The sequence below is a fragment of the Macaca thibetana genome, chromosome 4 (genome assembly GCF_024542745.1).
Source record: "Macaca thibetana thibetana isolate TM-01 chromosome 4, ASM2454274v1, whole genome shotgun sequence".
NCBI lineage: Eukaryota > Metazoa > Chordata > Mammalia > Primates > Cercopithecidae > Macaca > Macaca thibetana.
The window spans coordinates 158,748,698-158,766,438 of NC_065581.1; the positions used below are offsets into that span (position 1 = coordinate 158,748,698).

Below are 17,741 nucleotides of genomic sequence, written 5' to 3' on the forward strand. Positions count from 1 at the left end.
CCTGAGACATTCTGTCCAACATTCTGGGTCTGAGAGAAATGTGGTCATAAGATGTTAGCTGGCAGTATGTCTCTTCCAGGAGAAATTTAAGTGGGCAGCTGTTTCTCTTGGGAGAAAACTCAAAGACGTACCCATTTGGGTAGTATTCTATGGTCCTCTGATGCCAGTGTGGTGTCATAGAGGACCAAGACTGACATGTCCTTCCTGTGACAGTGGTGGAGAATGAACCTCGATAACTCTGTCCATCACCATGGTAGCAGTCCTGGACCCCGGGGCTTTGCTCCATTGGTGCTGAAATTCAAGGAGGAGAAATCAAGTTGAATAATTTCCAGGACACAGAAGCATGAGAAAAAAATCTATGACAGAAACAGGACAGTCATCTCTGAAAATGACGACCATGCTCTGTTCTATATTAGGAGGTGGATGGACGTGCCAATAACAAAACTCAAAGATCCATAGCATTCTGGAACTTCAATGAGTTTTTAGAAAGATTTTCTTTAAAACCTGGGAACCAAAGGACAGATCAGAGTGCCTATCAGTCAAAATTGTACTCACGTGCATGTTCTTTGGCAAAGATCTGTTTGGGGTATTCCTGAGAACAAGGCAGGAGACCAGAGTGCCATGCATCCAGCTGTGCAGGCTGTAGGTGGTGATCATCAGTGGGGGTAGACATGAAACTGTCACACATTTCCCCAGACCACTGATCCTCCAAAGCCAAAGCCTTCAGCTGCTGGAAGATGGGGCAGGAAGCAGTCCTGCATCTAGGACTTGCAGGCAAAGACACATTGTCTCTCAGAGAGGGGTACTGGCCAAAATTTTATTCCCTTGGAGGGAAGGCAGGAAATCTTGGGCCCAGGATCCTGCATTGCAACGAAGTAGACATCCACTACTCTTCTTCACAAAAAGCAACACAGATACGTGTTCCATGAGAAGGAGGGGCAAGAACACTAAGAGATCCCTTCCATCAAAGCCTAGATGTGCAGCACTTGCCTAAGATGAAGGTAGACAGGGAGATGGAGCATTTGCTGGCTATGTGCTGCTACCTAGACCCAGGAGGATATGGAACTAAGTATATTCATATTAGGTTTCTCAAGGTTGACAGACTCAAAAACCATATTCCTCTGAAACTGCAAAGCTGAAGTTTGCAATAAATACTGCCTACTTGAAGAAATACCAGAAAAGGCTCACGATGAGCTTGGTAAATCATCACAAATTTGGCAGGATGTTAGCATATCCATTTTCACTAGGACACTGAAATGATCTGTTGAATAACCAGGGTAGTGGTAAGTTCAGTGCCCTAGAAGGTCTGTACACTTCCTAAAGACACCACCCTGTCACGGGGTGCCAAAAATCACAGCTCTGGTTCCCCCAGAGAAGGCACTGAGGCTTCCTTCCCATTGGCTGACCCTGAGTCCACATTCGAATTCTCGTGCAGCATGGAAGGCTTCTGTATTACTAAGATTTTGCAACTCTTTTCATCCCAATGTCCAAGGGTATGGTTGTCTGACCAGAGACTTCCTACCTTGTTCAGAAACAGCCATGGACGTTGCGAGGACACTTGATTCTGTCACTGGACATTGTGTCAGGTTGCAGTACTCCCACCTGACACTGGGATCCATGGTATAACACCAAGGGCGAATCTCAGCATCTGGATTCCTGCAGTAGTTCCTGGTCAGGCCACTGCAAATTATAAAACAATACAGGTCACCAGAGATGGGGGAAGATACAAGGGCACCAGGCACCCTTTACATTTTGTTGTAACAAAGTGTTAAAAAGCAACTCTGAAATATTCTTCCTAAAGGTCCCGTAACAATCACAAATGGTCCTCAACTTCTAAACAACTGTGAACATTTCAAAGACAGATCATTATTCTTATTGTAACACATCCAAAGTCATCTATACTCCATTAGAAAACCGAGAGACGTACTCAAAGACCTACCCATTGATCAATGTGCATCAATGTGTACAAGAAAGGATCAGAATACCCTCCTTCCACCTTCTGCAAAACACATTCCTTTGGATTAACTGAGAGATTTTGAAGTGTGCCTTGTAGATTGTTGTATGCACATACAAATATTTCTCTGTCTGGCTATGTGAATGTCTTTCTGTAGGAGTACACAATCTATTCAGTGTCTGGTTTGCTGATTTGCTGTTTACCTAAGGAATTCATCCACATGATCTACATTCATGAATTTATTCTCATATAGTTTTTCTCAATATCTTCTTGTCAGCTTTCAGACCTGGAGTATGGTATAGCAATGGCTCCTCTCCCGTTACTCCTGATGGTGATGGTTGTGCTCCCTCTTTGGTCTGTCGTCTGTTTAGCCAGACTGTGGTCAATCATAGGTTCTTTTCAAAGAACCAACTTTCTGTTTCATGGATTTACTCCCTTGTTGGTCTATTTTCTTGTTCACTGAATGTCATTGGTTTGGATTATTTCTTTCCATCCTCTTTCCTTGGGTCTTATTTGCTTTTCCTTGCCTAGATATTTAAGTTGTGGTCTTAGATCAACTGTCAATATGTTTGTTCACAGGAACCCCCTTTTTTTTTCTTCTTAGCTTTGAAATCAGATAATTTAACTATGATGTACCCCAGTAAATCAGATTTTTGCTCTTTAAAAATCTATACCTGAGTCATTGAGCTTCATGACTCTGTGAGTTTCTCGTTTTCTGTATGTTTGGAAATTTGTCAGCCATCACGGATTCAAGTATAATTTCTGTCACAACATCTTTTTCCTCTCCTTTTGTGACTAGTCTAACAAATATATTAAATGTGTGGATGTTTTTGTAGATGTCCTTCAGGCTCCGTTGATTAATTGGTTCAGTCATTGTGTGTATGTGTATTTGTGTCTGTCTTGTGGTTTGTCTAGCTTTACTTGAATAATTTTATCGTTCACTTTTCCTACCATAATGTCTAAAGTGATGATAAGGCCATCCAGTGAATTCCTAATTACAGTATACCTTTTCTCAGTTTTTAAACTTCCATTTGGCTCTTCAATTCTTTTTTTTCTGATATTATGCATCTGTTTCTCTCATGGTCAGCTTTTGCTGACATTTTCCTGAAATACAGTTCTCAGAGGTATATTTTAAATATTCTTGCCAATGCCATATTTCCTAATATTTCTGGGTCTATTTGTGTTGAGTGATTTTTCTCCCAGTTATGGATCACAGTGAAAACTTCTTTTGTGTCTAGTAAATTTTTAAATGGATGTTGCACACTGGGGATGTCATATAACTGAGCAACTTGTATTCGTTCCTAATACAATAGGGTTGTTGTATTACCTCTAAGGAGGGTTGAGTTTACTTTCTTCTGGAAAGTGGTTAATTTACTTAGAAATAATTTGGATCCTTTTAGACTGGCTTGGAAGAAGAGTTGCTGGAGTGTTTCTGGAGTCACCTTGTTTCTAGGAATCTGAAGATCTTACTCCCAAAATATGGCTTTATTTGACTTCTACTGAATGCCCAAGATGTTCATTGAGGTGTCTCTCCTCTGAGTGGTCAGAACTCAAACATCTTCCAGTGCTATGTGAGCTCTGGCATCTCCATTGAGCTCACTGTTCCCTTGCAGTTTTTCTTTCCCTATTAGCTTTTCTTTATTGTTCTGTCCTTGTGAAAACTCTTCCTGTGCATACACAGCTTTGTATTTAGTCAAAGCCTTGAGAAGACTTCTGTGCGTATTCTTGGAACTCCTTTCCTCCACAAATCCCTTCTCATTCTTAGCCAGCCTAGAATGTGTCAGATGCCTGAGGCATCACAAACTCCAGTCTCTCTCCTCAATTAAGCAAGACTGCTGTGGTCAGCTGGGCTCCATCTACTTGCCCTTCAAGGGTCTCCAGGAAGGATACCAGGGACATGGTATGGTTGATCTCCTTTGATTCCCTTTCTCAATTCTCTCAGGCCTATCATGTCTGTTGTCCAACCTATGAAAACACTTTTCCCATGTATTTGTTAATCCTTCATGGCAGAAATGTTGACATGGTCAGAACTGGGTTTCTGTCCATCTTCCTGCATGTGTAACTCTTCAGAATCTTTATACTTCCTGACTCTCAGCTGCCTTCCTACATTTGCTCCTCATGTGCTGGCAACACATAGCTCTTCAGATACCTTGTTCTCAGAACCCAGTGTGTTTGTACAGGTTAGAAGAGAAAGTGATAGGAAGATCTGGATGTTGACATAGATATCCTTTACTTGTTGCCCAAGATGAACATGGCTAACATAACCTTCACTTTAGGGCTTGGAGATTAGAATGACAGAAATCCCTGGTTAAACTATAGAATTGATCTTTAGTGGGCATTGTGGAATGGTGCTATTTCTAAGCACATGACCATATGTTCTCCTGAGCTTTCTATTCATGAGACTTTACCACCTTCAAATATCTTCCTGCCTTAGTCAGGAACTATGAGAAAAGAGAGCTAGCCTGACCTTTCTCTCCTTTCAGACACTGTGCCTGAAGAAAGAAGCCTGAGACATTCTACCCAATATTCCAGATCTGAGATAAATTTGTCTTAAGAAGTTAGTTGGAAGCATGGCCCTTTCAAGAGAAATGTAAGGGGGCTGCTGTCTCTCTTTGAAGAAAACTCAAGGACGTACCCATCTGGATAATATTCTGTTGTCCTCTGATGCCAGTGTGGTGTCATAGAGGACCAAGACTGACATGTCCTTCCTGTGACAGTGGTGGAGAATGAGCCTCGATAACTCTGTCCATCACCATGGTAGCAGTCCTGGACCTCGGGACTTTGCTCCGTTGGTGCTGAAATTCAAAGAGGAGAAATCAAGCTGAGTAATTTCTAGAACACAGAAGCAAGAGAAGAAATCTGTGACTGACACAGGACCATTGTCTCTGAGAAAGACTACCATGCTCTGTTCTGTACTAGCTGGTAGATGGACATACCAATAAAACCCAAAGATTCATAGCATTGTAGAACTTTAATGAGCTCTTAGAAAGATTTCCTTTAAAACATGGGCACCAAAGGAAAGATCAGAGTGCCTATCAGTCAAAACTGCACTCATATGCCTACTCTTTAGCATAGACATCTTCTGGGTGTTCCGAGAATAAGGCAGGAGACCAGACTGCTATGCATCAGGCTGTGCAGGCTGTAGGTGGTGATTGACTGTCAGTGGGGGCAAATATGAAATCGTCACACATTTCCCTAGACTGCTAATGCTCCAGAGCCAAAGCCTTCAGCTTCTTGAAGATGGGGCAGGAAGCGGTCCTGCATCTAGGACTTGTAGGCGAAGACACATTGTCTCTCAGAGAGGGGTACTGGCCAAAATTTTATTCACTTGGAGGGAGGGGGTATCTTTGGCCCAGGATTCTGCATTGCAACAAAGTAGACATCTGCTACTCTTCTTCTCAAAGACCAACACAGATATATGTTCCATGAGAAAGAGGGGCAAGAACACTGAGCGATCCCTCCCATCAAAGCCTAGTTGTGTAGGACCTGCCTAAGATGGAGGTAGGCCAGAACGATGGAGCATTTGTTGGCTATGTACTTCTACCTGGACCTAGAAGTATATGGAACTAAGAAAAGTCTTATTAGGTTCCTCAAGGAAGACAGACTCAAAAACCACATTCCTCTGAAACTGCAAAGCCAAAGATGCAATGAACACTGCCTACTTGAAGAAATATCAGGAAAGGTTTATCATGAGCTTGGTAAATCTTCACAAATTTGGCAAAATGTTAGAATATCCTTTTGGCTAGGACACTAAAATGATCTGATGAATAACCAGGGGAGTGGTAAGTCTGGTGCCCTAGAGGGCCTGCACCCTTCCTAAAGACACCACCCTCTCACAGGATATTAAACATCACAGCTCTGGTTCTCCCAGAGAAGGCGCTGAGTGTTCCTTCCCAGTGGCTGACCCTGAGTCCACATTCTACTTGGAATTGTGTGAGCATAGAAGGCTTCTATATCACTAAGATTTTGCAATTCTTTTCATCCCAATGTCCTAGGGTGTGGTTGTCTGGCCACAGACTTCCTACCTTCTTCAGAAGAAGCCTGTGTGCTTGGATCTGGGACCACTGTGAGAGTTTCAAGGACACTTGATTCTGTCACCAGACATTGTGTCAGGTTGCAGTACTCCCACCTGACACTGGGATCCATGGTATAACACCAAGGGCGAATCTCAGCATCTGGATTCCTGCAGTAGTTCCTGGTCAGGCCACTGCAAATTACAAAACAATACAGGTCATCAGAGATGGAAGAAGATACAGAGGCATCCAGTACTCTCTAAGTTTTCTTATAACAAAGTGTAAAAAAGCAACTTTGAAATATTTTCACTAAAGGTCCCATAATATGCACAAACGGTCCTCAACTTCTAAACAACTGTGAACATCTCAAATTACCATTCATATTGTAACACATCCAAAGTCATCTATGCTCCATAAGAAAACTGAGAGTAAACATCAATGTGTACAAGAGAAGATCAGAATACCCTCCTTCCACCTTCTATGAAATACGTTCCTCCAGATTAACTGAGATTGATTTTGAAGTGTGTCTTGTAGATTGTTTTATGCACGTACAAATATTTCTCTGTCAGCCTTTCTGTATGTCTCTATAGGACTACACAATCTATTCAGCATCTGGTTTGCTGATTTGTTGTCTTCCTCAGGAATTGGTCCACATGATTAACGTTCCTGAATTTATTCACCTACAGTTGTTCTCAAAATCTTCTTTTCAGCTTTCAGACCTGGAAGATGCTATACCAGTGGCGCCTCTCCCCTGTTACTCCAGATGGTAATGGTTGTGCTCCCTCATTGGTCTGTCATTTGTTTAGCCAGACTGTGGTCAATCATATGGATCTTTTCAAAGTATCAATTTTCTGTTTCATGGGTTTACTCCCTTGTTGGTCTCTTTTCTTGTTCACTGAATGTCATTGGTTTGGACTACTTCTCTCCATCAGCTTTCCTTGGCTCTTATTTGCTTTTTTCTTTCTCTTTTTTTTTTTTTTTTTTTTTGGTCTAGATATTTAAGCTGTGGTCTTAGATCAACACCTGTCAAAGTCTTTGTTCATAGGGGATTCCAGAGAGCTTTTCTTTTTCAAAACACAAGATGAATATTGTATGAGAAACCAACACTGAGAATTTTTTAACACACAAAGTCAACAACCGCCCATTTTCTTAGCCATCAGAGACATGATGCCATTACATACTATGTAACCACTAGAAAACTCCACTCTTCTTTTGTTGGAAAATGAAAGTAAAAAGGGTCAATAGCATCTTACTTTTGACATAGCAAAGTCTTTTAACATCATGGACTGTTTCCGAAGGTACTCAAAGGTCCTCAGGTTTCTCTAGACTACACTTGGAGAATTGCACTTTGAAATCTTGATTTTTACATGTTTCTGTTTTTCCCTAAGAGCATCTAAAGTTATGTAAAAGCCTAAAGACATTCACTGCATCTCCTAAGTTTGGATAGACTGTGTTATATTCTTACTCAGTTCAAAACTTTTCTAAATTCCTTAGTGATTTCTTCTTTGTCCCAAAGAGTATTTTGAAATGCACCGTATGACTCCCAAATATTTGAGAAGACAGCAAACTTTTCATTATTCTTATCTCACCCTATTCTGTTGTGTCCAGGGACACACTCTCTATGACTTTAATTCTTTCAAATCTACGGAGACTTGCTGGAAGGCCACGTGTAGAGTATACCTCAGTGAATGCTCCATGCACACTTTAACATGTATTCTGTAGTTTGGTATAGTGTTAAATAGGCCGAAGTTTTTATTGAGAACAAAGATATTATGTCTAATTTTTTGTATATTTGTTCTAGCCTGTTGTGTTTGGGAAAGATTTATAACCATAGTGAGAGAATCAAGGAAATCTCTAACTCGGAGTGTGGACTTATCTATTTCTCTCTTTAGTTGTGTCAGTTTTTCAATCATATATCACAAAAGCTCTTATTAGGGTAAAACACATTGAGCATTGCTATGTATTCCTCAATGAACACTTTTTACTTCTCTATGTTTCAATGCTGGTGTGGCTCTAAGATTCACACCTCTGTGTGTGTGTGTGTGTGTGTGTGCACATGCGCCAGTGTGTGTGTGTATGTGTGCAGCTATTTCTGTAGATTCTATTGAATTATTTTTCAGTTAATTCTTTCTCTGGAAACAACTCACCTGATGGGGAGACCACCCAGTGAATTTTTCATTTAAGATATACCTTTTAATAGTTCTTTAATTTGATTTCTCATTTATCCTTTTACTTTCCCTTGATATGATATCTGTTATGTTTCATATTTATGTTTTCTTAAATCCAGAAATGTAGTTATCACACCAATATGTCAAAGTATCATGCCATTTGAATCATTTCTATCATTCCTGGGTCTGCTTTTATTGACTGATTATTTTCCTGGTTATGGTTCACACTAAATGCTTTTTTTATGTGTAGTAAAGTTATAAATTTAGGACTCACACTGTGGATATTGCATAGCTCAGCAACCTAACTTTGTTGTTCACCTGTAAAGAGGGATGAGTTTTCTTCTAGAGGGCAGTTAATTGACTAGGACACCATTTTTTAATGCTTGGAGATTTGCTTTTCAGCTTTGCTAGGGTTTTTCTGGAGCCACCATTATTCTAAGAATATACAAATTCTACTCATAAATTCTGACTTTTCTGAGGTCTCTACTGAATGCCCAAGGTTTTCAATGAGGTCTGTTCTCTCTGGCTGGTCAAAACTCCAATATTCCAGAATGCTATGTGAGCTCTGTCACCTTTATTAAGCTCACTGTTCCCTTGTAGTTGTTGTTCCTCAATAGATGTTTTTTGCCATATTTTCTTGTGGAAAATCTCCTATGAAGTGTTGCTTTATGTTTAGTCTAACACTTGAGGAGACTTCTATGTCTGGAGCTCCTTTCCTCCACAAATCCATTCTTACTCTTAGCACAGCTAGAAAATCCTAACTACCTGAGTAATCCCAAAGTCCAATCACTCTCCTCCATTCAGCAACATGGCTACAGTTAGCTTGGGCTCCATCTCCTTGCTTTTTGGTGCAGGAAGGGTCTCCTTGAAGAAAGCCAAGGCATTGATGGGTCGATCTCATTTTCTCCCTCTTGCAATACTCTTGGTCCTCTAGCATCTACTGTTCAACATGTGGAAACCGTTTTGCCATGTCTTTGGTAGTCACTTATGGCCGAAAGACCGGCCATAGAGTGGACAGATCATAGCTTCTGTCCATCTACCTGCCCCTTTTACTTTTCAGCATCGCCCCTTTGCTGACTCTCATCTGCTTTCCTGCCTTTGTTCTTCTCCTCTGGGCAGCCCTATCCCTTCAGATCACTGGTGCTCAGAACCAAGCATGTTTGTACCCCTTGAAAAAGATGTGGATAGAAAAAGATTTGCCACTCCATAGATGTGCACATATCAATTCTCTGTGACCCAAGATGCAAAAGGCCAGCACAACATTCACTTCAGGGACTAGATCTTAGAATGATAGAATTCCAAGGTGAAAGGTTGCATTAACCCTCAGCCAGTGTTGTAGAAGGGTACTCTAACTCTGTAGTCATTTGTCATCCTGACTGTTTTATTAGTAAGATCTCCTCACCTCCATATATCCTCCTGCTTCCATAAAACTAGGAGGAAGGAGAGCCAGCTTAAATAATGTCTTATCGGCCGGGTGTGGTGGCTCACGCCTGTAATCCCAGCACTTTGGGAGGCCAAGGCGGGTGGATCACGAGATCAGGAGATTGAGATCATCCTGGCTAGAACAGTGAAACCCTATCTCTACTAAAACTACAAAAAATTAGCCGGGTGTGGTGGCAGGCACCTGTAGTACCAGCTGCTAGAGAGGCTGAGGCAGGAGAACTGTGTGAACCCGGGAGGCGGAGCTTACAGTGAACCGAGATCATGCCACTGCACTCCAGCCTGGGCAACAGAGCGAGACTCTGTCTCAAAAATAAATAAATAAATAAATAAATAAATAAATAAATAAGTCTTCTCTAAGAACTTTTGCTCACAAGCAATGTTCTTCTACATCTGAGCCAAGTTGAGTACTGAACGGTCACCTCAAAGCATGACTCTTCTAACAGAAACTTCCATTGGCCCTTCCTTCGCTTATGGTAAAGAACAAAGACCTACGCATTTGGATAGTTTTTTGGGATCCGACTATGCTGGTGTGGTGTCATAGATGACCAAGCTTGGCAAGTTCTTCCTGTAACAGTGGTGGAGTATGTGCCTCTATAACTCTGTCCATAATGGTAGTAGCACTCCTGTACCCCGGGGGTTTCCTCAGTCGGTTCTGAAATTAAAACAGAAGACATCAAGCTTAGTATTTCCTAGAAGGTAAAAATACACGAAGCCATTTATGACATAAACCAGAAAGGAGTCTCTGAGATTTACAGCCATTCTCTATTCTTTATTAATAGGCAAATTGACATGAGAAAACACACAAACAAACAAACAAACAAACAAACATGAAAGCAAGAGACGCCTACCATTCTGGAACTGTAGTAAGTTCTTAGAAATATTTCATGTAAAACTTAGTAGAAAACAAATATTAGATTGCTTCTCATTGGAAACTCCACTAGCATGCAAGATCATTTCTAGGGATCTCTACAGAGTGTTCATGAGGATATGGAACAGCAGAGAAGAAAGGGTGATGCAATTGGCAAATCTGAAAAGCAAATCTGCAAGCATTAAAATGGTTTTTTGGGGAGGAGGCAAGGACACATACAAGAACCTTGCATGTCTCCCTGGATCATTGCTCAAAAAAGAAAAGCATTAAACTCCTGGTGATGGGACAGACAACAGTCCTGCAGCTAAAACTGGAGGCAACAACACTTCACTTCTCAGGAATGAGTGGAGGCCAAAAGCTTATCACCTTGGATAAGATAGGGAATCCTCTAATGCCCAGCATAATGCATTGTAATAAAGCAAAAGTCTACTACTCTTTTTCTTCAGACTCCCTGCAGGTACAAGTTCCATCAGAAAGAAGCAAAAGAACACTAAAAAATCACTCCCTTCGAAGCTAAGAACTGTACAACCTGCCTCGGACTGAAAAGGACCTGAAAGATAGAGCATTGGGAGCTCACGTACTGCTCCATAGACCCAGGGACATATGGAATTAATGCAGCCCTGTTAGGTTTCTCAAGGATAACATGATCAAGAGCCACGTTTCTCAGAATCTACAATGCTGATGATTGCACTGAACACTGTCTACTTGAAGAAATGCCTGGGAAAGTTTACTGGCTTGGAAAGACACACACATCTGACAGCATATTACAATAAGAATTTTGTCTAGGACACTGAGATAGTCCCTTTTACAATGAGGGGAGTAGTGAAGTCGAGCACCCAGAATGGTTTGCGCCCATCCTAAAGACACAGTTCACACAGTTCACACAGGTTGCACCAAAAATCACACCTCTGGCTCCCCTAGAGAGTGCACTAAGGCTTCCTCCCACATGGCAGACCCAGAACCAACACACGAGAACCAGTGTAGCACTGAAGGCTTGTGCATCAGTGGGGGTTTCCATGGCTTTTCATCCCAGCATCCAAGCACATAAATGTCTGGCCACAGCTTCTTACCTTGTTCAAGAAAAGCCTCTAGGCTTGGAACCGGAATAATATTTGGAGGCACGACAGCAGTCCCTTCTGCATCTGAGCATCGTGTCAGGTTGCAGTACTCCCACCTGACACTGGGATCCGTTGTATAACACCAAGGGGCTGCCACAGGATCTGGATTTCGGCAGTAGTTCTTGACCAAGCCACTGGAAATTCCAAAAGAATACACATCACAAAAAAAATGGGTCAATACACAGGAACACTATATATTTTGCTACAACAAGGTCATAACTGGTGCCTTTGAAATATTCCCAATAGAGATAACATACAATTGCCTCAAGGACAAATGGCTCTCAATCTCTAATCCTCTCTGCACATTTCTCAAACTTAATAGGTTATCACTTTTTTTAAAGAAAAAAAAGTCTAATGTAGCACACACTTCCTAGAAACACTGAGATAATACATACATGTGACCAAAAAGGGATCACAGTATCCTCCTTCTGCCTTCTGCCCAATCCATCTCTCTGGAATAACTGGTATGGATTTTGACATGTGTATTGTGGAATTGGTTATGCACATACAAAAGTATCTCTATCTGTCTATCTCTCTGTATCTCTCTATGTAGGACTTCATATGGTGATGTGTGAGTTGGAACTAACATATAGTTCTCCAGAGAAAAAATGGCATCCAGGATGATATCCTTCCCAGGCCAGTGGTCTCACTATATGTACTCGAAATGTAGCCAAAAGGCTCTACCTTTAGCATGTCAAACCATTGCAAAAAAAGTATTACTGTCTGTCGATACTGTATCAGGTGGGTCAAGTCGGTTTGTTTCTGCAAGACTTCTCAAAGCTTCCCTGGAAACCTAGCTTTCAGGAAGGATGCAGTATCTCTAGGATGGCTTCCTGGTCAGGACTTCCTCTTCTGCTCTCAGTCCATCCTCTGCTGGCCACAGCAATTCCGGACTGAGGGAATAGGGCATGAGTTGAAAGAACAGTGGGACTCATGGCATAAAGGGAGACAGCTGAGTAGACTATGAGGTCTGAAGAGGTCGGGCAGCTGTGGAGGACTTGGGGTCGGGGAAATCTCAGAGCATTCACTCCCCCTTATGCCTCCTAGGAACATTGCTCCAACCTCTCAGAATCCTCTCATTCGTGACCTGTGGTTGCCTGGGAAAACGGGAAATGTGTTATGGGTCATGAGGATCCAACACCATCTCTCTAGAGACTCCATATGTGACCTAGTCTTAATCCCAGACCCTCCATTCCAGGAAGCTGGTTCAATGAGCAACAGGATGGGCTCAGAGTTTGAGCACTTGAAAGACTTCTTTTTCTTCCTTGGCTTCCCTCTTTTGGATACATGGAAAATTCTTATTATACAATATCCTTCAGAATTCAACATTTTGTGGTTGCTTTAGGATTTACAATATCCCTTTGGGCCCACAAATTCAACCTTTCATTAATATTACATACCATCATGGATAAAGTAAGAAACTTACAATGGTACACTTCCAATTATTCCCTAAATGATTTATGCTGTATGTTCAAATTTTTACCTCTACATTTGCTAAAGTTAAATATATTGCTATCATCTTGCTTCAAGGAGTCAACTCTCATTTAAAAAGATACAGAAGTTTGATCAAGAAAATATTTTGCATTTACATCTATATTTGCCATTTGCTGGGTTCTTCATTACATGGGCTACAGAAAGCTCCCTTCTTGTACTATTCTTCTTCTAGCTAATTTTCTTCGAGTAACATCTCCTGTTACACGAGCCTGCTGATTCCAAATTATTAGTTTTTGGTTTATTTATTTGGGGCAGTGCACAATATGCATTCATCCAACACAGATGATCTTCAAGGCATTTTATTGCTGGATATAGCATTCTTGGTTGATCTCTTCTTTTTCTAGTTTATCATTTTAATGACATTCCCTGTTATCTGGGTTCCAGTGTTTCTGATGAGAACATGTTAGCAATTTGTATCACTGTTTTTCTATCAAGACACCGCTCCTTTTCCTCTGGTTTCTCATGAGATGTTTCTTGTTATTACATCTTTGCCTTCTACCGTTGAACTGTGATGTACAAAAGTGCATTATAGTTTTTTTAACTCCCTATCTGATTCATTCAGCTTCTTGAATCTGTGATTTTTAAATATTCTTCATATTTGAAAAGTTTTTAGCTATCCTTGCTTCCAGTATTTGTTTCTGTTGCAATCTCTCCTTCCTCTCCTTCTGTGACGTCCTACCCACATGCAGGAAATCTTTTTATATTTTCCCACACATCTGTTAGGATCAGTTGATTTCATTTTCAGTATTTGTGGAGGTACATGTGTGTATGTGTGTGTGTGCATGTTTCTAAGCCTGTGCATGTGTGGGTATGTGTGTATGTGTGTGTGTGTGTCATGTGTGTATGTGTAGCTGGTTCTGTAGGTGGTATAAAATTGTTTTTCAGTTAGTTTTTAATTCTGAAATATCTCATTCGATTGGGAATTCGTCCAGTAATTTTTTCATTTAAGGCAAACCTTCTTATACTAGTTCTTTAATTTGATTTGGCTCTTCTATACTGTTACTGTCTCTTGATATGATATCTGCTTCATTCCATATTCATGCTTTCTTTGATCCTAAAACTCAGTTATCGTATTGATATGTCTTTGCCATTCTAATCATTTCTGTCATTTCTAGGTCTATTTCTATTGGCTGATTTTTCTCCTGGTCATGGTTCACACTAAAAGCTTCTCTATGTGTAGTCAAGTTTTAAATTTAGGACTCACACTGTGAACACCACATAGCTGAGCTACTTGACTTTGTTGAGTTTACCTGTTAACAGGATTGAGTTTTCCTCTCCCAGCAGTTAATTGACTTGGAAACCATTTTAATGCTTGGAGACTTGCTTTTCAGCTTTGCTAGCATTTGTCTAGAGCTGCCTTTGTTCTAGGAATTTACTAATTCTACTTCTAAAGTATGACTTTTCTGGAGTCTCTACTGTATTCTCAAGAGGTTCAGTGAGGTCTCTCCTCCAGCTGGTCAGAACTCTAATATCCCAGAATGCTATGAGAGCTCTGTCCTCTTCATTGAGCTCACTGTTCAATTGCAGTTGCTATTCCTCAGGATATATTCTTTTCTCAACTTTCTTGTGGAACCTTTTTCTGTGTACATGCAGCATCATGTTTAGCCAAAGATTTGAGGAGACTACTATGTGTGCTCCTGGAGCTCCTTTCATCCACAAATCCATTCTCACTATCAGTAGGCCTATAAAATCCTAGCTACGACAGTAGGCTCAAATTCCAATCTCTCTCCTACATTCAGCAAGATGGCTACAGTCCATCTGGGCTCCATCATCTTGCTCTTCAGTGCAACAAGAGACTCCAGAAAGAAAGCCATTGCATTTATGGAGTTGATTTCATTGTTCCCCCTCTCACTATTCTTTTGGTGCACTACCGTCTGTTTTCCAACATGTAGAAACCATTTGTCCATGTCTTTGCTAGTCACTTATGGCCAAAAGACTGGCCATGGGTTGGTCAGACCTGGGCTTCTTTCAATCTATCCACCACTTTTATTTTCCAGCATCTCTCTCTTTGCTGACTCTCATCTACCTTCCTGCCATTTCTATTCTCATTCTAACAACCAGTATCACTTCAGATCACTGGTGGTCAGAACCGACTCTGTTTCTACATATTGGGGAAGACATAGATATAGAAAGAGATAGATTCATCTCTCCATAGATATACATATATACTTTCCTTGTAAGTCAAAACAGAAAACCCCAACAGAACTTTCACTCCAGTAATTGCAGGTGTGTTTAACAGAATTCCCATGATAAAAGGCTGCATAGAACCTTAGTGGGTGTTGTGGAAGGTTACTCTAAGAGTTTCGTGGATGGCATCTTGACTATTTCTAAATGTAATATCTTCGTCTCCAGAAAACTTTCTGCTCTTCTAAACTAGGAAGAATGAGACCAGATTAACAGTTGTCTTCTCCTAGACCCTGGGCTCAAAGACAATATTCCAGAGATATTTTCCTAAGCACTATTCATCTGAGAAAATTTCAGTCCAGAACACGAAGCTTGAAGTATGACACTTCTAATAGAAATTTCCATTGGTCCTTCATAACTTACGGTAAAGAACAAAGACATACGCATTTGGGTAGTTTTCTGGGGTCCAACTATGAGAGTGTGGTGTCATAGATGACCAAGCTTGGCAGGTTCTTCCTGTCACAGTGGTGAAATATGTGCCTCGATAACTCTGTCCATTACTGTGGTAGCACTCCTGCACCCCAAGCCTTTGCTCAGTTGGTGCTGAAAGGAAAACAGAAGAAATCAAGCTGAGTATCTCTGAGAACAGAGATACATGTGAAGCCACTGATGACACAACCAGGAAGGAGTCTATGAGAATTACAACCGTACTCTTTTCCTTATACGTAGGCCGAGGGATGTGAGAAAACCAACCAACAAAACAACACCAAAGCAACAGACTCCTACCATTCTAGAACCGTAGTAAGTTCTTGGAAATATTTCACCTGAAACCTTAGAGAAACAGAACAGATCAGACTGCTTCTCATTGGAAAGTGCGCTCACAAGCAAGCACCTTTCTGGGAAACTCTATTGAATGTTCATGAGGAAGATGGGGCAAGATCGACCAAAAGGCACTGCATTTGGCAATGTGGGCTGCAGAGGGTAATGGGCTGTCGGGGACAGAGGCGGGGACAGACAAGGAAATCTTGCATGTTTCCCGAGACCGTTGATCATGAAAGCCAAGGCCCTTGGCTTCCGGGCCATGGGGCAGAAAACGGTCCTCTATATCTGACTGAAGGCAAAGACACTTTGTTTCTCAGGGATGTGTGCAGGCCAAAAGCTTATTCCTCGGGAGGAGAGAGGGAATCCTCTCATGCCCCGCATCCTGAATTGCAATAAACGAGAAATCTACTGCTCTTTCTCTCCAGACCCCTCCCAGGTACAGGTGCCATCAGAAAGAGGTTTAAGAATACGGAGAAATCATTCCCTTCAAAGCCTAGAGCTGCAAAGCCTTAGAGCACTGGGAGTTCATGTACTGCTCCATTGACGCAGCGTGATATGGAATAAAGGCAGACCTGCTGGGTTTCTCGAGGGTGACAGACTCCAGAGTCCTATTTCTTGGAATCCGCAATGCTGAAGATTGCACCGAATGCTGCCTACTTGAAGAAATCCCTGGAAAACTTTCTGGGCACACCCTGGAGGTTTTGTGCCCACCCTAAAGACACAGCCCACCAACTCTGTACCAGAAATCACTCAGCTGTCTCCCCAAGAGAAGCACGGAGGCTTCCTCCTACATGGCAGAACTCCAGCATCCGTGGACCATTGAAAGCTGCTGCACCACTGGGAATTTCCATGGCTTTTCATCCCAGCGTCTAAGCGTGTAGATGTCTGGCCACAGGCTCCTTACCTTGCTCAGAAGGAGCCTCTAGGCTTGGAACCGGGGTGACATTCGGAGGTGCGAAGGCAGTCCCTTCTGCGTCTGAGCATTGTGTCAGGTTGCAGTACTCCCACCTGACATTGGGATCCATCGTATAACAATAAGGGGCTGCCACAGGATCTGGATTCCTGCAGTAGTTCCTGATCAAGCCACTGGAAATTCCAAAATGATACATGTCACAAGAGGTGGGACACTATGCACGGGCACCCCACACCCTCTCCTTTGTGCGGTAACAAGGTCATTACCGGTGCCTTTCTAATATACCCATTTAAAGTACCATATGATTGCCCCAAGCAAAAATGGTTCTCAATCCCCAATCCTCTCTGCACACTTCTCATACTTAAGAGATTATTAAGATTTTTTTTTTTAATCTAAAGTAGCAAACACTTCTTAGAAACACGGAGATAATGCATACGCGTGGCCCAAAAATGATCAGACTATTCTCCTTCTACCTTCTGCCCAATCCATCTCTCTGGAATAACTGGTATGGATTTTGACGTCTGTATTGTGCCATTGTTTATTCACATACAAAAGTATCTGTATCTGTCTAGTTCTCAGTATCTCTCTCGGTAGGGCTTCATATTCTAATGTGGAAATTGCAACTAACACAGTTCTTCCGAGAAAACATGGCATCCAGATGGACAGCCTTTCCAGGTCAACCTTCACACACTATGTACCGAAAACGTACTGAAAAGGCTCTACGTTTGACATGGAAATGCATTCTGCAAATACTATTACTGTCTGTCATTCCCATATCAAGTGGGTCAAGTAGAGTAGGTTTATTTCTGCACAACTTCTCAAAG

The 17,741-nt window shown here is 41.6% G+C and overlaps 1 protein-coding gene across 15 annotated transcripts in view; it reads right to left on the reverse strand.

The window, feature by feature from the left end:
* Positions 1–17,741, reverse strand: part of LPA (lipoprotein(a)) — a 161,158-nt gene that overhangs the window by 57,439 nt on the left and 85,978 nt on the right. For 10 of the 15 annotated variants that reach the window (XM_050789212.1, XM_050789210.1, XM_050789209.1 and 7 more), the window contains 8 exons: positions 16,909–17,090; positions 15,626–15,785; positions 11,517–11,698; positions 10,071–10,230; positions 5,980–6,161; positions 4,590–4,749; positions 1,523–1,680; positions 132–291 (listed from right to left, as the gene is read on the reverse strand). In XM_050789212.1, the coding sequence (XP_050645169.1) occupies positions 132–291; positions 1,523–1,680; positions 4,590–4,749; positions 5,980–6,161; positions 10,071–10,230; positions 11,517–11,698; positions 15,626–15,785; positions 16,909–17,090 (1,344 nt within the window). The remainder of the gene's footprint in view (positions 1–131; positions 292–1,522; positions 1,681–4,589; positions 4,750–5,979; positions 6,162–10,070; positions 10,231–11,516; positions 11,699–15,625; positions 15,786–16,908; positions 17,091–17,741) is intronic. The other 5 variants (XM_050789211.1, XM_050789208.1, XM_050789200.1 and 2 more) reach the window with 3 other exon arrangements.